General features: G+C 37.9%; 1 protein-coding gene across 2 annotated transcripts in view; it reads right to left on the bottom strand.

The window, feature by feature from the left end:
* The window catches only part of DZANK1 (double zinc ribbon and ankyrin repeat domains 1), a 117,259-nt gene that overhangs the window by 67,098 nt on the left and 27,476 nt on the right, over positions 1-22,685 (bottom strand). For both annotated transcript variants that reach the window (XM_020986549.2, XM_020986561.2), the window contains exons 8-10: positions 20,972-21,089; positions 12,234-12,347; positions 5,772-5,864 (exon numbers count right to left, since the gene is read on the bottom strand). In XM_020986549.2, the coding sequence (XP_020842208.1) occupies positions 5,772-5,864; positions 12,234-12,347; positions 20,972-21,089 (325 nt within the window). The remainder of the gene's footprint in view (positions 1-5,771; positions 5,865-12,233; positions 12,348-20,971; positions 21,090-22,685) is intronic.

Raw genomic sequence — 22,685 nt, 5'->3', positions numbered from 1 at the left:
TATAGGACAGACTATTCCTGCGCCCTTTTTGTGGAAGGGCAACAGGTATACCTATAGTAAGCTTACACAAGAAGATTAATTCTAGTAAGCATGATACTTGGAATAATTATGACTAGGCTATAAAATAATTAATGGAATATAACCTGAGGCCATAAATACTCTCTCCTCATTGGCAGAGATTAATGCCTTGGGCCTGAGTGACAGGCAGGGTAGTAGAGTTGGTGAGGATAGGAGAGAAGAGAGATCTAGATAGTCTTCAATTGAGGGGAGGGATATTCCAATCTCCCTTCAAAGTTGTGAAAGGAGAAAGACTCTGGGAAGAAAGTGAAATGTTTCCATCAATGAATGAGGACATCAATCATGTCCTCATTCTTAGTTAGAGACTTAGCTTGGGTAAGATATGGGATTCTTTCTCTTAGTTAAGTTTAGTTACCTCACTCCCAATCGGAGAGCTCCTTCAATCTATATGGTCTGGCATATATTCTCATATGTATATTTTCTCTGATTTCTGGATAAACAGATTTCCTTGCTATTTGCTATATGTGTTCATTGTGGAACCTGTATTTGAGGGGAGGAGAGTCAAGCCTTTGATAAAAGCTTGGAGTTCCTTTTCCCCATTAATGACTAGTGATCAGCAGTTTAGCTTGAACTTGAAAACTACTTCGTTTAAACTTAATAATGTGTTAGGGAGCAAAGAGATATAATTCTAGGTTGTTACTCCTTTCTGAGGAGAGCAGAGTGGCTGGCCTCTGGTCGTACCTCCTGCTGCCCCTCCTAGAAGGAATTAAGGCCTCCCTTGGAGAAGGCTGGGAGAAGGACAGAGGCTAGAGATATTTATTCTTGATTCCCTTTGGGTCACACACAACACCCCTTGCTATAGATATTTTTATGTTTATTTGTGCACTCAGGGTGATTAGCAGGCTCTGTATTTTTTTTTAACTGGCAAGAAGATATAGTGGGCATGCACAATCAACAAAAAAATCAGGACTTAATTTCCCATAGTGTTTCAAGTCCAGAAAACATTTCTCATCAGCAGAAATTCCATAGACTACATTTTCCTAGAAAGGGGCATGTTGGGTCATATAGAAAAAGGCCAATAGATTAGGACCCTGGTAAAGAGTATTTTGTAAGATAGAAAAGTTTCCCAAAAAGTGGGATACCCAGAGCAAAGGGGGTTAGAGGACATAGAAAAGGAAAAGAAACCACATGTTACATTCAGAATGGAGGACTGAAGCAGGATGTATAGAGTGGTGATACCATGGCATCCCCCACACCCAGAAGTCCTGATGGGATCTTGGTACCACAAAGTTTAACCAAGAGGCTTCATAGATCTCCAGCCTAATCTGATAGCTTCCTGAAAAGAAAGGGAGACTGATAGTTTTCTCACCCAGTCTGCCCACATGTCAAGAGATGGTTTCCCCACCTAATAATAAGTTTTTCTCAGAAGATTTCTATCTCATCCAACCCCTTTGTGGAAGTATAGGAGACCATAATCATTTGCGCATGAGAAGTTGATGGTTTTCCTATTTGATTTCTACTTATATATTTTTTAAAAATCTAAATATTTTCTCAGGCTACTGTATTTTTTTAATGTTTCTTATATGGTCTGGTAGTAGAATTGCACTGAACAGGGCCTTATGTTGTGAGTTGCAAGACTGATAGCTCAAATAGCTTCACTAAATTTGGTATAGAAATGGGGTTCCTGAGGCATTTGGGACTTATGCTATGTGTTTCTGTGACCTGTATCTCTTGCTTACTCTAGGTCAGACAATGAAAATGCACACAGAAAAAACAAGTCTTTACTGTTCAATAACTTCCCCCAAAAGACAAATCTGCTAATAGGCTTTTAAAAGGGTTAAGGTGCAGATGCTAGTGCCAATATAAACATTTCTGAATATGTGGACAAGTTTAAAAATCTCTGGGAGAAATTTTTTGTACACTGGGGTGCCACTTAATCATTTTATGCATTAAATGATATTCTCAAAGAAGTTAATGGATAGGCTATTTGTTCACTTAGGAACATTCTGTTTTACCATAGAATCTGGCTCAGAAAAGATGGTATAGGAATTTAAATCATACTAGCCCGCTTTGTAATCCTGAAACTGACAACTCAACAGAAGAAATCTGAAAGGAAATATGTTTACCAACTTGGCCAACCAGCTCTTGCGTTCTAGACACAATAAAGGAAACATTCCCACAGTGAGTAGTGAGGATATTTTTGCAGGGGTTGGGATAGATAGCAGAAAGCACCTTTGCAAAGTTTATGTTTGGCCCTAGAATTTTAATTCATTTATCAAACAGAAATCTTGAAACTGCCTTAAAAATAAAGGAAAATAAGTCACTTTATCCCATCATATTAAATAGAGATGTCGGATTGAGTAGCAAATTTTGCTAAGACATATCAATACTAAATACTGCTACAGAGAAATCTCTAATTTATTCAGCATTTATCATCTTGATGAAAAAATTCAATTTTAGAAATCCTGTTAAAACAATTTTGCTATTAGCCATGAACAGAGCTGGGCTTATATACAGTTTATGAGGTTAAAAGGAAGTGATATAAATTTTGGGTGTAGGAAGGAAAATAAATTTTAAGTATTTATTATCTGTGTAGGACTCAAGAAAATATAGGCACAAACATGCTGGAGGTATGGGCACAAAACCATGACCACCTTTGCTTGTACTACAACCAGACAAGAAAGCACGCAGCACTGGGGCCCCGGCAGTACAGGGAGAATATGAGTGAAAAAAAACTGGACAGACTCAATCACTATGGAAGCAGAAGCAAGAGCTGGAGTCACCTACACTGGACCCTGAGAGGGGTCTGTCTTGAGGCTTGAGACAAGTCTGAGGCTTGTCTGGGCAGATCTTGATTTTGTTGAAATTGCCCGGGTAGGCAGATATAAGATGATGATTCCATTTTCCCTCTCACTGCCCTGGGAGAACATGTGTTTATTCCAAAAGCTTAGCTGTGTTTCTTTAAAGTTTATTTGCATGCCTGTTCACCTAGTCCTTAAAGCTGGTGTTAAAATAAAGTTGTGGTTAACCATTGCATCACTCATCTGTATTTTCTTTGCTTAAAGGCAGCTGAGGAAGAGATGGTAAAGCACACAGGGAAAGGCACAAAGGGAGAGAGAAATAAAATGTATTACTGCTGAGACCTTCCCTAGGGAAAAAATGGAGGCTTGCTGTTGAATAAAGGATATTTTATTGAATCTTATTTTTGTAGCTGCCCCAAAATGGAGAACAATATGGATCCAGACTACTCATAGACAACTGAATTTAGCAGCCTTTCATGGAGGGAGGGGGAGGGGGAAGGTTGTGAGTAGGTTCTAGTTTTACTGAGGTGGTCTACTCAGGTAATTCCTCTTCCCATTGTTTTCCCATGGTAGGCTTGAAAGGGAAACATTTTTTTTCCCAGGGGAGCTTATTAGAAAAGAAAGTCATGTCTGAAGGGAGGAGTTCAGAGAATTGTACTACTCACACAATGGTGATACCAGCAAAAGTCAAGCTCTCTAAATGTGGCCACACCTCAAAACTCTTCTGGATCCTCTTAGCTTTTCTTTATATATTCTTGCATTTGATGATGTCATCAGCTCCTGTAAATTCTATTATCATCTCTATGAAGATAACTCTCAGATCTCTCTCAATCTCTCCCTTGCACTCTTTCTTTCTCACTGCCTCTATCTCTCTCCTTTCTGTGTCTTTCTGTCTGTCTGTATGTAGATAGCTATCTGTGTGTGGAGATATATCTTTCTGTACACAGACATACACACATAACATATAACCAGACCTAGTCACTTTCCTGAGACTTTCCACACCACCAGCTGCATGTTGGACATTTCAAACTGAATATTCTGTCAGCACCTCAAACTTAACATGTCCAAATAAGAACGCATTATATTTTCATCTACCCCTGCCTTTCCAAACTTTCTATTCCTGTCAAAGGTATCACTTTCTAATTGCTTAGCTACCCAACTCCAGTGACACCCTCAATTCCTCATTCTCACTATCCTTACATATCCAATCAGTTACCAAATTTTGTTCCCATCTCCTCAATATCTCTCATATATGTACGTCCCCTTTTCTCTGTTCACACAACCACCACCTTAGTTCTGGACCTCATCACCTCTGGTCTGCACTAGTACTGCAGCATCCTAATTTGCTCCCCTGTCTCAAGTCTCTCCTGTCTCCAATCCATTCTCCACTGAGTTGTCAAAATGATTTTCCTAAAGCACAAATCTCACCATTCTTTGATGTTTATAGCTGGCTGGGCCTCAGTATTGACAAGTGGATGATAATATAAGTGCTAAACAACCTCACAGAATCCCACCCATTGCCGTGCCTACAGAATTGGTAGGATGCTTGGGAACAGTCACTGAGCAGAAGGAGAAACTAATGAAGGAAGGGAAGCATACTGCCCCAGATAACCACTCAGGCAAGGAAGAGCTGAGACCTTGAGCAGCCTGCAGTGATGTTGGGCAGCTTCATTCTTTGTGCTGGGATGAAAGTGTGGCCTGTTGTCCACCAGAAACACATATTTTCTAAAACAGACCCCTCCACCTGAAGGTTAAAAATTAGAGAAGAGAAGCCATCCTGCTCTTCCCTACCCCCTTGTTGTCTCTGTACTTTGCCACTAGAACAACCAAACCAGGCAAATTGGTGGTAATGGTTCCTCTTCTAATATAAGATCTGTGATTCTGCATGTCTCTGAAAATAAGCATTTTGGAAAGTAGACATTTGCCAGTGTAGAGAAAAAAAAATTTTAAAAAACCCCACTCCCTTGTTTGATAAACTTCAGTGGCCTTCAAGGATCAAGACTCCTCTCTGGGATATTTAAAGCTCTTCATGTCCTAGATACTTGATACCTTTATGGTCTTCTTGTATATGACACTCTCTTTGCGTACTCTATGGGCACAACCAGCCAATCTAGTCGTTTTGCTTTTCCTCACACATGGTGCCCTACCTCTTGGCTTGGTACCTTTCCCCTGGCTGTTCTTCATGCATGGAAGGCAATTCCTCTTCATCTCCACCCCTTCCTTCAAAGCTCAATTCAAATCCCACCTTCTCCAAGAGGTCTTCCCCTAAAATTACCTTGTATCTGCTCTGTATATATCTTGTATTTATGTGTTCTCTCTGCTATTAGAATGAAAGCTTCTTGAGGACAGGGCTCTTTTGATTTTCTCTCTATCCCTAGTGCTTCGCACAATGTCTACAACATAGTAAGTACTTAATGCGTGTTGATGGACTGATTGACTGATGATAGCTCCTTGGGCCTGCTCCTCTTTGCCACATGACTTCAGACGATCAATGCTAACTTTATTCTTCTTCCACTGCTGGTTTCTTTAGCTGCTGCCAGGGATCACTCTCCTTGGAGCCACTTCTACTAATTCTCTGCTCAGTGCTGGGTTTAGTGTCTAACACTGGGCGAACAGCTCTGAGTCAAAAGGCCACGACTAATGTCGGGTAAAGGGAAGAAGAGAATTCCCCTTCTGGCCCTCCCTGCTCTCTGGAGAGGCACAAGGGCAAAGAGCAATCCCTTCTCAAGACATGGGCTTTTCCTCATAGCTAGATCTCCTTTGTGAAATTAGATGTCCCCAGATTTATCTGGGGGAAAGGGAGAAGTCTTCTAGTCTTAATCTGGTAGTAAAATTCCCTTGGCTTCCTTAACACCAGGGGAAATTGTGTTAAAGCTTTACTCTTCACAACAATCCAATTTTGAGATCATTATAGTTTGAAGCAAGCTTGAGTCAGTTATGCATTCAACCTACCACACGTGTTTCAGGCAGACGACTCTCACAGGTAACACAGTGCTTAAAGGGAGCAGGGTTTCCAGTTCCACAAAAACGGCAGATTCCCTTGCCCTTAGAAATAAAGAATGATGTATTGCTTTAGGCAAACAGCTCAACAAAAAAATAATCAAGGCCCTCAAACAGTGCCAGCCGTTAGATCTCTAAACAATCTTTTTTTAGAAAATAAGCCAGGAACTATGTCCAAAGGGCTATAAAACTGTGTATACCCTTTGATCCAGCAATACCATTACCAGATCTGTATCTGAAAAAGATCATAAAAACAAGAAAAGGACCCACATGTACAAAAATATTTGTAGCAGCTCTTTTTGTGGTGGCCAATAATTGGAAATTGAGGGGATGCCCATCAACTGGGGAATGGCTAAACAAGTTGTGGTATATGAATGTAATGGAATACTATTGTGCTATAAGAAATGACGAGCAGACAGATTTCAGAAAAACCTGAAAAGACTTACATGAACTGATGCTGAGTGCAGTGAGCAGAACTAGGAGAACATTGTACATAGTAACAGCAGCATTGTCTGATGACTGACTATGACACACTTAGCTCTTCTCAATAATACAATGATCCAAGACAATTTTAAAGACTCATTAAGGAAAATGCTAACCACATCCAGAGAAAGAACTATGGAACCTGAATGCAGATTGAAGCATACTATTTTCACTTTGTTTGTTCTTTCTCATGAATGGTTTTTCCTTTTTGTTCTGATTCTTCTTTCGCAATGTGACTAATGTGTAAATATGTTTAACATGATTGTATGTGTGTAACCTAAGTCAGATTGCTTGCTCTCTTGGGGAGTGGGAAAGGAAGGGAGAGGAGAAAAATTTGGAACTCAAAATCTCACAAAAACGAATGTTGAAAAGTATCTTCACATGTAATTGGAAAAAAAAATATTATTAAATGAAGAAAAAAAAAAGAAGAAAACGAACCAGGATAAGGGACAGGTAAGTGAACAGTTAAACAGAAAGGATCACAACCGTTGGCCTTAAGAAGTCTGACACTGGCACAAAGGAATGGCTTTAGCTCCAAATTCAAGTTGGAAAACAATGACTACAATTTGGAGGAAGGGACATGGGATGATCCTGTTATAAATGCTGTAGCTATTGTCTCAGTGGATATTCCTGAGGAGAGGAACAAAACAAGAATTTCCTCACAGCTTTAAAGCTGTTTTACAGGTTAAAAAAAAGTTCTTAGAAGCAGTGAGAAGTGCTTTTTTTCATTAAGGTTTTTCCTGGAACTCACAATGCTATAGAAGTGAGGAATCACTGGAGCCACACTGGGGTCTCCAGAGCCTTTTACTTCTACCAAGGATAAGGACCAGGTGATAAGGTCACTTGTTTTCTGAGTGGCTCCAATCACATACATGATGACTTATGGCTGAGGTCATAGTAAGGCCTGGCTCTTGCTGTATAACTGTAGTTAGTAGGCTTTAGGCTAGAAAGAAGTCATCCCAAAGGTGTTAGTTTAGATTGTAACAAAGTGAATTTCTAAAGATCTTTGGGAGCGCTATGACAAACAATAAGAACTCCATCAAAAATTAAAATTAATACCCAGAGCAATATTTTTTTTGTTTTTGTTTTTGCTAGGCAATGGGGTTAAGTGACTTGCCCAGGGTCACACAGCTAGTAAGTGTTATGTGTAGGCCAGATTTGAACTCAGGTCCTCCTGAATCCAGGGCCGGTACTCTATCCACCACACCACCTAGCTGTCCCACCAGAGCATTTTTTTTACCCATTTCAATCCCAGGGACAAAGTTTCTTGCAAAGCAGCAGACAGTTGGGAATCACAATTTAAGGGCCATAGCTTGGGACTTAAAACTTGCAACAGAAGTACAAAAACTTCAAGTTCATGTAACTGAAATTATGTATGTTCTTTTTTGTGATCAGCTCTATTCCCTGTGTTGTTAAGAGTTCTCCCTCCAGTCATAGCTGCAAAAGGAGCCTGACCTTGTTTTCATCTAATTTTTTATGGTGTGACCTTTATTATTCAAGTTGCATACTCATTTTGATCTTATTTTGTTAGTTGGTACATGATGTCTGTCTAATCCAAATGTCTGCCTGATTTCTCTCCAGTAATTTTCCCAGTAATTTTTGTCAAATAGGGAGTTGTTTCTCAAGTATTTTATGTTCTCAGATCTATAGAAGCAGGTTTACCAAACCTGAAAGGTTACGGTAAGTGGCAAACAAAAACTGACATTTGTCTATTACTTTAATTACATTATATCATTTGATCCTCACAACAATCCAGTGAGATAAGTAGTATAGGAACTATTGTCCTTATTTTACAGATAAGGAAATTGAGGCTTAGAGGGTTCAGTGACTTGCTCACAGTCACATAGGCTTTAAGTGTCAAAGGCAGGATTTGACCCCAGGCTTCCTGAGTCAGAATCCAGTATCGTACGTATCTCTTTCTCAATCAAAAGAACTGTGGCTATGAAAAACTTTAACATAAGCTATCATATATGTCATTATTCTCAACATTTAATTTCTATTTTTCATATGAGAAGCCAGGATAATTTTGATTGTGTTATCTACAAGCATTCTGTATAGTACATTTAAATAAAAATAATAATATTTCATCATTTTAAGTGGGTTTTTTTTAGATTATCAGCTCCAAAACGCTCTATTTTTCTGTTTGACATTCAAAATATTTTCTTACCCCCTTTACATGCTATTATTTGACATAGTTATAAACATCAGTTCTCAAGCTTTTTGGTCTTAGGATCCATTTACTCTCTTGAAAACTACTGAAGGTCCCTCCTCCAACACCTCTTGCTTATGTGGGTTATATAACTGTTGATATTTACTATATTAGAAATTAAAAGCCTTAGCATCAAGTACTCCTGCGGGTTCTGAACACCACACTGACAATCACTGTTCTAGAGTATGTAAAACTAAGGGGAGAAAATAGATTCCTTAAATAATGATATTTGGCAACTTCTTTTAGAGCCTAGATGAAATCTTTCAAATTTGCTTTAATAAGTCTGTCATTGGCTGCCAATACTATGGACTCCCAATTAGATGCTAATAGTAAAAGGAAAAATTAGTAAAAAGAATGCTTAGAATACAATGCTTTCTTTTTTTAAAACCAGGTTTGGGAAGATAAGCCTTCAGACTTGTCAGGTAACCCTCTGGCAATGTTTTTGAACATTGGGAAGGAAAAAATATATCAATCTACTTAAGTAGTACACCTGCTTCCTTCATTAAATGGCAGCTTGACATATAAAGGACAGAGAACCAGCTTCATATCCAGGAAGAGGGTTCAAATCCCACACATCCTGGCTGGGTAACCAAGTCACTTAACCTCTATAAGGCTTACTTTCTTCATCGGTAAAATTCAATTTTAAGAGCACTTAACTCACAAGGTTGCTGTGAGGATCAAATGAGAAAAGAGATGTAAAGTGCTATGTAAACCTTAAAGTGGTATATAAATGTCAGCTATTTTTTTAAATAACAAATGGCAAAATCACTATTACTAGTGATAGCAATAAGACAAGAGAAGTAGAGTTAATGTCATAAACTACGGCAAAGATGAAACAAAACTATTATCTATTTGCTGATAACATGACGCAGCAAAGAATTGAGACAATTAACAGCTTTAGTAGAGAAGAAGGCCACAAAATAAACCCACAAAAATCAACAGCATTTCTATATAGCAATACCAAAACCCAGAAGGTTTAGAAAAGGAAATCTCATCCTAAATAATTACAAAATACATAAAATATCTGGGAGTCAGTCTAACAATGCATACAAGATTTGAATAGATACTATTATAAAATACTCCTTAATAAAATAAAGAATTATTTAAATAATTGGAAGCATATTCACTGTTCCTGGTTAAGCTATGCCAAAATAATAAAACAGTAACACTATCTAAATTAATTTAAAGATTTAGTGCTATAACAGTCAGTCTACCAAGGGGATGCATTATAGAGCTAGATAAAAAATAACAAGTCATTTAAAGGAAGGTCTAGAATCTCAAGGGAGATATTTTTTTAAAAAATCAAGCTACCAAAGGGATACCTCATAGAGCTAGATAAAATAACAGAATTAATTCAAAGGAACAAAAGACTTAGAATCTCAAGGAAATCTTGAAAAAATAGAGTATAAATTAAGGAATTCTAGGCCTCAAATTATATTATAAAACAATAATCACCAAAGCTATTTGGTACTGATTTTTTAAAAGTGACAGATTAAATAAGTATGAATCAGAAACAACAGAAACAACAACCCAGTAACAAACTTAGGAACATAAATTAATTGGGGGAAAAACTACTCCCAATTTGATGAGAACTGCTAGGAAAACTGGAAAGAGATTTGGCAGGAATTAAGTTTAGACCACCATCTTATACAATATGTAACAATAAATTTAAAACAGATATGTGACAGAATATCAAAGGTCATGCCATAAAACCAATTAGAAGAGAACCAGATCAAATCTCTTTAACAGTTATGGCTAGGAGATGAATTCTCAACCACACTAGAGACAGAGTTGATCACAAGAGATAAAAAAAAGATCATTTCATTACACGAAATTAAAGAGGTTTTGCACTTATAAAATCAAAGCAATTATGTTAAAAAGGAAGAGGTCAACTGGGAAAAAATCCTTGCATCAAAATTTTCTTAAAACAGAATACCTCATATTTTTCAGGACTAGAAATATCTACCTAACTTAGAAAATTCACTATTAGGCACACAGTTCAGGGAGGTCAAAGACAGAATGGAATGTATTATATATGTAAAAAAAATTCACAGCAGCACTTTTTGTAGCAACAAAATACTAGAAATAAAGTGAGTATTGTTTCTCATTGCTAACTAGTCTTGTTTTGGAGCCAAAAGAACGTTTTTTGGTAAGAAGTTATTTTACAACAATCTCCTTATTTTAGTCACCACTTGGAATTAAAGGGGATACAAGACTGATCTCTAACTACCTAACAGGTAATAGATATAATTGCATGTGTAGAAGAAAACTATGTTCCATTTTTTACTAAGATTTACAGGTCAAGAGATTAACTGTGACTGTAGCCTTTGCCTATAGAAATACAGATACCTCTATGTATACATATGGGGCATCTAGGTGGTGCTGTGGCTAAAGTGCTGAGTCTGAAGTCAGGAAGATTAATCTTCCTGAATTCAAATCTGGTCTCAGATACTTCCTAGCTGTGTGACCCTGGTCAAGTCACTTTACCCTGTTTGCCTCTGTTTCCTCATCTGTCAAATGAGTTGGAGAAGGAAATGGCAAACCACTCCAGTGTCTTTGCCAAGAAAACCCCAAATGGGGTCACAAAGAGTTGGACACTACTGAAAATGACTGAACAACAACAATGTATACATATAGATATATCAGTAAGTTGACAGGCATTTATTAAGATCCTATTATGTTTCAGGCCTTTTACATGCTGGGAATACAATGAGATGAATGAAATAGTCCCTGCTCCCAAGGAACTGATAGCCTTTCTAGCTCTCTTCTCTATTTATCCATCTGTCTATATATGTCCAGATCTGTGATTTCATTCATACCCTCCACTGATGAAGACTGGCAACTTGTTTGCAACTCAAAGTCTTAGAAACTTGCCTGGAATACTGAGAAATTAACTGACTTGCCTGTGGTCACACAGCTAGTATGAATCAGAGGCAAGACCTGAATCCAGGTCTTTCTGACTCCAAGGTAGGCCTTCTATCCATTATATCAGATTCTACAATAAACTCTTTCTTTATGATAGTAATTCTCTACACTATTTGTGTAGGGTAGTAATTGATAATCAAAGCAAACAGAAGCCTGAGAATAGTTTAAGTAAAAGCTGGGGTCCAACTCTAGTCATTCTGATCTATATCTGGCCACTGTACTCGCATGGCTCTGGAGGAGAAAGTGAGGCTGGTGATCTTGCACAGCCCTCCTCTCTTAAATCAAATTCACTTACAAGTCATGGCATCATCTTCCTGATGTCATGGTCCTCTTTGAGAACAAAGGACAAACAACAACAACAAATAAAAGCCATAATAATAAAAATAAAATAAAAATAAGTCATAATGTTCAAATTTTTAATCAAATTATAGTTTATCAAAATATTTATCAAATTTGTTAAATAAAGCCAAATTTTCCTAAAGCTTAGAGCACTGTAAAATTCAGTTATAATGAGTTTGAGTTGGAAACTTATATTTAGTAATTTTACAGAAGGAACTTTTGAGTACCTATCTCTCATGCACACAGATACTGTTGGCAGGTTACTTTGTACAACATGGCTAGCCATGAATAAAAATGTCTTTAATCATAGATACTGTTTAATAAGTGTTACATATGATCAAGGACTGAACTGTGGCAATAGTTCAATTAACCAAACATATAACCTATATCAAAATGTACATTCTACTATTCAAAATATTACTTTCAATAGCTTTAATTCATAATTTAATTTGAATTACCTTTAAACGAACATTGGCTTGGGGCTGTAGCTGTGGAGCAAGAGGGGCCTCACATACAACACATACAGGAGTGTTCGCTGGTACTATGGTTCTGCATTCAATGCATATCCCCATCTGTATAAAAGTGAGAGGTACCTTTTATTTTGAAAAAAAATAACTGAAGGGGAAAACAGACTTTAGTATGTAAAATAACTTTTAGGTAATACTGAACTATAGAGAAAGTCACTGGTAAATGAAAGGATTTCACAAGGCCTAAAATTAATCCAAATTCTTTAAGTGGCTGTGCAACAACAATAGGTCAATATACTTATTTGAATATATATTTTGAATTTTTCAGATAAAGGCCTCATTGTGATTATCTTAGTTGTTTCAGTTTCTTCTGTAAAATGAAGAATAAGACAGATTTACTGTCTCCCTGCCCCAATGTCAAATAAAGAAGAAAGGCAACAGCCCCAGCTTACCTCTTGAAATCTATTTGCAAAAACAAACTACTCTATACAGTTTTCAAGATCAAGTTTCCTGTATCAAAGAGAAAACTTCATTCTTGCCTTGGCATTTTCAATGTCTAGGTTCATAGTTTATTAATAACGACAATTTCTTCTTCAAAAGAGAGAAATATTTCATTGGTCAAAGACCAACTAATTAGTCTGAAAGTTTCCTCTTTCATCTCAGAATGAGCTCAAAAAGGATGACATCACTGCTGACTTGCTTTCTGTATTTTAACTCTGACTTGGAAGAACCACATACAGGGTAGCTCTCTGCCATCCACACTGTCTTTTCCTGAGACTATCAGCAAAGCTATCAATTTTATTAGATAAGGATCTTGACCTAGGTTTCCCAATCCTTTTTTTTTTATTGCTGACAGACTTATAAATTTCTAAATTTTCCACAAAGAGGATAAGCCTTTGGAAAGAATACATTGAACTATGATAATGTAAAAAAGAGAAGGGGTTCAAGGATACAGCAATTTGGCTGTTAGAGTTTTGGGGAGAACGGAGAATGGGAATAGAAACAAGGAAGGAAGGAGTTGGGAAGTATGTCTCATTGCTGATGCATTAGGAACATAAAGGTTAGCTCTATATTAGCAAAATGGGGATAAAACAGAAAGAGTAGAATAAGCAAGGCATAGGAATAGTTCTGGACCTTGTAGCAGGAAGCTCTCGTGTGAGAAGAGTTAGAAATGGGTCTGCCAGACACAGCTGGCACAGCAGATCCTGAAGATGCCCTGGTGTGTTCTGATTCAGATTGGGCAGAAAACAGTGTACCAAATAAAACACTACAGAAGACTACATGAATAATTATGATACCTCTTATTTGTATAATGCTTTACAGTTTATACAATGCTTTCTTCCCAACACTGTGAGGTAGGTAGTAAGTTCTATTATCCCCCTTATACAAAGGAAGAAATGGAGTCTTAAGAAAGCTGAAGTGACCTGGCCAGGCTATGATGCTTCAAGGTAAGCTTGGGGCAAATGTCTGAACCCTGGCCTCCTGACTTCATGTCGAGCTCACCATGCTGCCTCTTACAAACTAACACAAATTTATTTTGCAAGGACCATACACAACTGAGAAACATTTAATTTTAATTTGGGCTGTTCTAAACAGTGTACTGAAGCTGAGTGCTCCTTTGAACATATGTACTGCAGGAAGAGATGAAGTTAATGGGTCTTCTCTAGATATGGAATTCTTTCTCCAACTTTACCTGCTGAAATTCTACCAATCTTTTCACAGCTATCATTTGAGAAACAGTTCTTACTCACTTTTCAAAAAGTTGCAAAAATGCCACCTATAACAGCTAATGATATTAACTAGCATTTATATAACACATTAATGTTTGCAAATGCTTTACAAATATTATCTAATTTTATCTTCACAATAAGCCTGAAAAATTATATTATTATACCCATTTTCCAGATGAAACTGAGGCAGACAGATGCTAAGTGACTTGCCCAGGGTCACACAGTATCTAAGGTCATATTTGAATATAGGATTTCCTGCCTCTACTTTCAGCACTCTATCCACTGTGCCACTTAATGCTTTAAAGTTTTATTTATTTATGGTTTTTAAAAATGCTTTAAAGTTTTGCAAAGCCCTTTATACATGTTATCTCATTTGATCCTTGTAACAATCCTGTGTTAGGCGCGATTGTTATCCCTGCTTTACAGATGAGGAAAACAGAAGCTAACAGAGATTAAGTAACTTGTCCAGGGTCACAAAGTTAGTATCTGATTCAGGATTTGAACTCAGGTCTTGCTGACTCCCAATCTAGCACTCTATCCATAAGTTGCCTTTATACTTTGGATATGAAGCTTTTTCTGGTTCTCTCAGTGGGAAATTATCCTCCTTTCCTCCAAAAATGCATACCACTTTGTACTTCTCACTCAATTATCATATTTATTTCACATCACAGACATTTATTTCATTCTTATCTTCTCTAATAAATACAGGCTTCTTGAGGACAAAAGCCACTTACCCTTCCATATCCCTGATAGCCTGGCATGGTGAATTGCTCATAGCAGGCCACAAAGAGGGTTCCAGGGAAGGCAACTGGCTTTCAAGCCCTCTTGGCACTACCAATCTATTCTTATCAGTGTGTGAACCCCGAGAACTTCCCAGCTACTTCCTTAAGGAAATAATGTAATGAAGGGTGGTATAAAGCTATTTAAATTGGCTTCTGAGCCAGAACAGATTTAGGCAGATGCTCTCTCTTATTCTTCCTTGGTGGCTTGGGAGTAGAGAAAGTTATTGTGAGCTGTCATGAGAGGAAGGGGCAGAGGGGTCTCTCTCCCACCCAGCCACCGTGCCTATGAATGCATAGCACCTTTATTTATTATGCCTGTTCTGTGTTTATTCTTTCTAGATCTTAGGTGAATGAGTATTCTAAGAGAAAAAAAGCACAGTGTGCCTGCATCAAAGAATGTGCTATGCTCTATAAACAAAGCAGAATTGCAGCAGCTCAAAAGAAATAAGATGTGCAAAATCAGAGATATTTCTATCCCAAATGTTTATATGGACTATTTGAACCCAACACGTGGTACAGCCTTCTGAGCTTGTATTAGTTTGATCAGTCACAGGTGGACACACTGTACACTGACCCCACCATTTCAAGCAACCCATGTGTCTTATGTGGAAACTGCCTCTGTGCTGGCCAATCAGCTACTGTATTTCCCTGTTCCTTTAATTGAATCCTATGTGTAATTTACAGACACTGAAGGGGAGTGGGCTATCCCTTTTTTAGCTCTTCTCTCTGCTGGACAACTCAATAAACCTTTTTCTAAATTATTACGGTTTAGAGATCTTGTCTTCTTAGCTCATAAATTGGTGTCAGAATTACGATCTTTGATGGTTGACCCAAGAGATTGGATTTGACCTGGACAGGATCACTCTGCACAGAGAAAACTGGGTGAATACCCCTGTGGTTCAAGTAGAACATAGTCAAATCGCACCTGGCCCCAGAGAAGGTCTTAGGACTCAGGATTCTGTGTACTATCTCAACCTGGGGAATTACTTACGGAGGATTAGAACTAGCTTAGCAAATGAGTAGTCCCTTTGGACTGATCAACCAAGAGTTTTGAGGGGGTGGATCCATCATCTGTTAATCTGCACAGTCCTCCAGTAGATCGCTCTCTCTCTTTTTCTTCTTTTTCTTCTTCTCTTTCTCTTCCTATAGGTCTCTTACTCTCCAGTGATTATTAGAAAATAAACCAGATACACAGTCTGTGACTATCTACTGGCAGCAGCAGATGCAAGGACCATGCAACTAGCTGGGTGGGAATCCTTTATTCATTTAGTTGATAAACTAGTTGCCTAACATCAGTCCTACATTTACTTAAGATGACCCTTGATTAATGAGAGAAGCTAGTACGTGTACTAGTCAAAATAAACTATTGACTAGGGTTGAGCTGTTTGTGGACCAAGTGCTCATAGCCCAACAGTAGGAAATCCCTCTTTTTCTCTCTCTCCGTCCGTCCTAAGAGCTTCTTGGGAAAATCATTGTCTAGTGTCATGTCTAGTGTTGTTTGTAGATTCTACTGCCTTGGAAGATTTCTAAGGGAGAAATGCAGCTACAAAGATTGCAGTGTAAAAAGCCAGGGAAGCCAAGATGGCTGATTAGGGGCAGCCACCCAGCTAAACTCCCCCAGTGTTCCCCTCCAAACAACTTTAAAATAATGCCTCTAATCAAATTTTGGAGGGCAGAGCCAATAAAAAATCAGGGCGAAAAATTTTTCTGGCCTAAGAAAACTTAAGAGGTAGGCAGGAGAAGTCTGTAACACTAAGGGGGAGGTCTGATGGAAGTTTGCTGGAGCTCATACACTTAGTGGTAGCAACAGTGGTAGCAGTAGCAGCTTCCAGCACTCTCAGCCCAGAGACAGTGATGGGGTTGGACGATTGCTCAGAAAGAGATCACAGGTGACGCTTTACTTGCACTGGATGAAGCTATTGCTGATTGGCAATTTTATTGCCCATACATGGTTCTAAGTCACAATTCCAGGCTGAGAGGAAAACTAGTGGTCAGTCACAAGGGAGCAAGGGCTTTGGTAGCAGTGCCAAGGTGGAGAGAAGCATTAGGACATGCAGCAACAGCCTTTCCTTGGTAAAGTCCAGAGCATAGACCAGGAGAGCAGTGACCACACCTCTCCCAGGAAAACAGCACCTTGGAAGCACCAAAAACTTGGGGACTCCCAGAACTAACTCTGTAAACAGCAATATGAAAAAGCCTGAAGCTTGGCACAGTGTCTCCCCACCCCCAGGTAAGCAGAGCTCAACTTTAACATAAAGTTCAAAGTCAAGAAATAGGCTGGAAAAATGAATGAACAACAAAAAAAGAATCTGACCGTGAAAAGCTACTTCAGTGGCAGGAAAGACCAAGATATAAACTCTGAAGAAGACAACAATATGAAAACTGCTACCAAAAAAGCCTCAAAGAAAAATGTTAATTGGACCCAAGACCAACAAGAATTCCTGAAAGAGTTAAAGAGATAAGAATGACAGAAGAAAATATAGGAAAAGAAATGAGAGTGATGCAATAAAATTATGAAAAGAAAATTAACAGCTTGGTAAAAGAGGCACAAAAAGAAGAAAATAACACCTTAAAAAACAAAATTGGCCTTATGGTAAAAGAGGCACAAGAATTCACTGAAGAAAAGAGTTCCTTAAAAAGCAGAAGAGGTCAAATGGAAAAAGAGTACAAAATCTCAATGAAGAAAATAATTCCTTAAAAATTAGAATTGGGCAAGTGGAAGCTAATGATTCCGTTAGACATCAAGAAACAATAAGACAAAGTCAAAAGAATGAAAAAATAGAAGAAAATGTGAAATATCTCATCAGAAAAACAACTGACTTGGAAATATATTGAGGAGAGATAATTTAAGAATTACTGGACTACTTGAAAGCCATAATCAAAGAAAGAACATAGACATCATATTTCAAGAAATTATCAAGGAAAACTGCCCTGATATCTTAGATCCAGATATCTTAGATCAAATAGAAATTGAAAGAATCCACCAATTACTTCCTAAAATAGAACCCAAAATGAAAATTCCCAGGAATATAAAAGCCAAATTTCAGGGCTGCCATTTCAAAAAGGAAATATTGCAAGCAGCCAGAAATAAACAATTCAAATATGGTGGAGCCACAGTTAGGATCACACAAGACTTAATGGCTTTGACATTAAAGGGCAGAGGTTGTGGAATATGATATTCCAGAAGGCAAAGGACCTAGGATTACAACCAAGAATCACCAACCCAGCAAAACTGAGTGCAATCCTTCAGGGGAAAATATGGTTCTTTCATTAAATAGAGAACTTAAAAGCATTCCTGAAGGAAAAGACACTTAGTGGAGATGACAATTGCCTTGCTCATCCTGTGACCACACATAGTGATGCATCATTTTTGGCTCTCCTGGAGGGGCAAGAGCAAGTTCTATCAGCCAATGGAACTATATTTTACTTTGCCTCTTCTGTGTATCTGGGTATCAAGTACTATAAAAGTAAGGCCCTAGGTAAGGGGGCATCTCAGATCATGAGGAAGATCTGAGGTCGACTTCATTAGAGGGGACCACGGACCCTTTAATAAAGTGCTATTGGCTTGGTGCTCTGCCTCAGTTTCTTTTATTGTAAATTGGACAATTTTGGACCACACACTTTCAACTGTTTCTATTAAGAATAATGACAAAAAGACAAGTATAAAGTTATCTCCCTAAGGTTTGAACTGGTTTTCTGCACTTGAACTAGTCAATGAAAAACCAAATTTAAGAGGAACACACTTCTACAACTGCCTTGGGAATGAGGCCTGTTCCAGAATTTCCAAGGGAAAATGTTTCTAAGCCATCAAATGGCTAAATGGCACAGCTAAGACCCAAGATGAAATGTTAAATCAAAGGCAGTTTAATCTGTAACCTGACTTAGTTTACCTATAGAATCTGTTTAGCTGGATTTGTTCCTTAAGGGACGTATGAGATTATGACTTTGCTTAACTAAGTTTGTTCAACTTTATTGACATTGAAGGAAACATAGGGTTGTTAATTTATCTTTTTTTTTAACTTTTTTATGAAATTTGTGATCATATGTGGTCTTTCAATTTCTAAGAAGTCTTCATGTATTAGGTAGGACACTTGTTTCCTGGTACAAGTCTAAGTCACTTTGACTTAGAGCCTCTAATGCTTACCCAGTTTCTTCTCTCTGACTATGAGTTACCACCAATCTAGTCCCTATCACACTTTAAAAGAGTATTATCAAGCTCTTAATAAGATGAGCAGTGATGGAGATGACTCCACTGACTGGTTATTTTAAACCTTAACTTAGCTATCTGTTTTTGTAATTGCACTTCTGCTAGTATAGGAAAGAGGGGGCGGGAAATTGTGGGAAAACTTTATGGCACTTTTTGAACCTAGCCCTGTGTGGCTGAGAAACCAGATATGTTACTTACAGACTATATTTGGTTCATATTTAACTCAGGAGGTAGGTTATGCTGGGCAGAAACACAGTCAGATCTGAAGATTCATGCATATCAAGCAACCCACACATCTTATCTGGAAACTGCCTTCATGCTGGCCAATCAGCTACTGTTTCCATGTTCCTTTGTTTGAATCCTTTATAATGTGTAATTTCCATTCATGGGGGGGTAAGGGGAGAAGAGTGAGCCACCCCTTTTTTGGCTCTCCCCTCTGGACAACTTAATAAACTACTTTCTAAATTATTTTAGTTTAGGAATCTTTTGTTCCCAGCTAACAACTGAACACTGAAATATCCACTGAAAACTAAATAAAAATCACTGATTCAACATAGTCTATGACATATCTGAACAAATGTATGGAATGAGCAAGAACCAAAAAGAAATAAAAAAGTAGTCAAAATACTGAAAGGAAAAATAGGTCTTTTTTTTTAAGTCTAGAAAAGCTACTTTCAACATTTCTTAGGCATATATACTGTGAAAAGTTGTCATAGTGCTCTTCACTGATGAAATATACTCTTAACAAAAAGAAAGAAAGAAGAAAGGAAGGGAGAAAAAAAGAAAGAAAGAAAGAAAGAAAGAAAGAAAGAAAAAGAAAAAGAAAGAAAGAAAAAGAAAAAGAAAGAAAGAAAGAAAAGGAAAGAAACCATAGGCATGGATTTAAAAAAAAAATAAGTGATGCATGTTGTTCTTCTGTCCTTAGGAAGAATGCCTAGCAGGCATGTTTTTTATCCAAAAATCTTTTTTTTTTTAATTGACATCTTAACCTCTAGATAAGCTTTTAAAAATTAAACCTGTGTTGGAAGCACAGCTATTTTAATCACTCCTAAATGCCACTCAAATTCACTTAGGAGCTTAGCTAATACCTGATAGAAAATCAACAGCTAATTGACTTCATTATATCAAAGTTCATTAATTTAATTTGTTTGGGACTGGTATATTGACCTGGGTTTGAATCCTAACACCTCCTGGATGTGAGCCTGGCCAAGTCACTGGGCTTCTCTGAGCCTCAGTTTTTCCATCTATAAATGGTGATAATAATAATTACACCTGCCTCAGAGGATGGTGACCAGGATAGTAAAGCTACTCAAAGTCATATCATATGAGAAATGATAGAGAACGGTTAGCATGATGAACAGAAAACTTAGGGGGAAAACATGAGAGATGTTTGAAGGACTGGATAAGCCCACGTGAAGAGGGATTGGACAAATTCTGTATAGATCCAGAAGGGAGAACTAGTATTAGCTGGAGGGAGCTAGACAGAAATTGTTTTCAGCATAACAAAGGAAGACCTACCTAATAACTAGAATGGTCCAAAAACTGCCTTGTAAAATAGTAAGGTATTCAAGCAGAAGCCAGAAGACTACTTGTCAGGGATGCTATAGAATAAATGCATGTATTCGATAAGAGGTTGGGGTAGATGACTTGTCAAGTGCCTTTCCAATTCTAAGCTTTTATGACCCCTAAATATTTTTCTTCATTATATTTATTTCATGAATTAAAAGCTACACTGAGCAGGAATATCTTTTCTGTCAGTAATATTATGATGAAGGATACACAAGACAAAATTGCTATTTCAAATCTTTTCATCACTTAAGACCAACATACAAACAGGAGAAAGAAAAACCCAACATTCAATAAGAAACATGAATACTAAAATGGTTTCAAAAACAGGTTTTTCCAACCTAAAGTGTAAGAAAACTACAGTTTCTTAGTATTAAGTTATGTAGCTGGCTGATACTGTGTATAAAGAGTGAATAAATAAAAGATTGTTTTCGGTTTTCTCACCTGAGAGCCTTCTGGGGGCAAAGGGCGTTGACCAAACACAGGTGGAACAGGAGTGCCACATTCTTGACAGAAGAGAGTGAAAGGGTCACACAGGCGAGTAGTTAAACAATTTGTACACCTAAAAAACAAGGGTTTATTAATTGAATGTATCTTATCATTCAATGTTAAGAATATGAAAAAATAAGCAGCTATAGTCATAAGATACTTTTAAAATGTGTATGATTAAATCTATAACCTCTTCCAAGCTTTATAACTGTGCATTCAAAATAGATATAAGTAGATTAAGGTGTTCATTGGCCAAAGCACTGAGGCTTATATGCGAACAGATATGTATAAAAAAGACAAGAATATGGACTAGTAGGATAGAGAACATTGACCTTACCTCCTTAATCTATCTTTTATTCTGGCTCAAATTAATTTGTAGCTAAGCCAGAGAGAATCTTGAGAATACACAAAATTGCCCAAATCCATTAGATAGTAACCTGTAAGAAAAGTCTTTGATTTCTGCCCCAGATTGGAAAAAAAAAAAGACCTAGACTGGGGGCATGATGCCTGGCTTTTGTTAGCTGGCTAAGGCGGTTATGAGCAAAAAACTGTAAGCCAGTTCTTATTAGAGGAAGGTCCTAGTTACCATGTCGTAGCATGCTGAAATTGGCCTACCTTTAAGAGATAAGCCCACAAGATAGGAGCAGTGAGCAATGCCCAGGAGAGAGATGCTAAGATTAGCAAGGAGTAACACACCACTGGAGACTGCACAGTGAGACCATCAGGAGCCACACTCAGTGAAAAAGGTAGGGGGAGCATTAAGGGTACAAGTGGACAGGGTAGTCTTGGAGAAGAGAAAGGCCACCTCTTCACAGACTAAAGGAGGAGGGTTTTGAAATGGAGAACAGGTGAGAAGAGGGAGCTCATAATAGATAGCAACTATATTCTTAGTTCAGTAGGAGGGCCACTTGCACTCTGGCTGTTCTCTTCATCCCCACCAGAGTCTCTTTGTACCCTGGTCTTCAGTAGGTGAGCTTTCACTTTATTCTGCCTAAAATCAGGTCCCCTGGTCACTTTACAACCATTTCCAGACCATGCCACTCCAGTATTCTCTCCCCCACTACTACGTCATGGCCTCTTGTCCCTGAGATGCTGGGTTCTGACAGGTGAGCTTTTTTGCCTTATCTCAACTGGAACTAGACCTCCACATCACTTCCCAGCCATTTTCAAACCACTTTGCTTAATGTGTATTCCCTCTTTCCCCTGATAGCTTCCCTTTATGTATTGTCTTACTCTGTTAAAATACAAGTTTCTTGAGGAATTGTTTTTCTTACTTGTATTTGTATCCCCAAGTGCTTAGCATAATGCCCCCAGTCTAGGTCTTTTTTTTTTCTATCTGGGGCAGAAATCAAAGACTTTTCTCACAGATAACTATCAAATTTGGGCAATTTGGATTTGGGCAATCTTACATATTCTCATAGTAAGTGCTTAATAAATTTTTCATCATTCGTTCACTCACTCATAGCCTCTCTAGGCCTCAGTTTCCTAATATGTAAAATGAGAAATTGGCAAAAGTCTCATTGATTTTTTAGAAGCTGATGTCTATGGGTTCATTGTCAAAGAAGCAGTGATGGGTCCTGGTATAGAAGCCACCACAAGCATCTGAAAACTTAACCTCTTCCCAATCAACCCACCCTGGGTCTGCCCATTCTGCCAGGATTCTTAGACC

Source organism: Phascolarctos cinereus, unplaced genomic scaffold, assembly GCF_003287225.1.
Source record: "Phascolarctos cinereus isolate Bilbo 61053 unplaced genomic scaffold, phaCin_HiC Scaffold_2;HRSCAF=192, whole genome shotgun sequence".
Lineage (NCBI taxonomy): Eukaryota > Metazoa > Chordata > Mammalia > Diprotodontia > Phascolarctidae > Phascolarctos > Phascolarctos cinereus.
The sequence above is the reverse complement of the archived record's forward strand: the minus strand, read 5'-3'. Positions and strand labels throughout refer to the sequence as shown.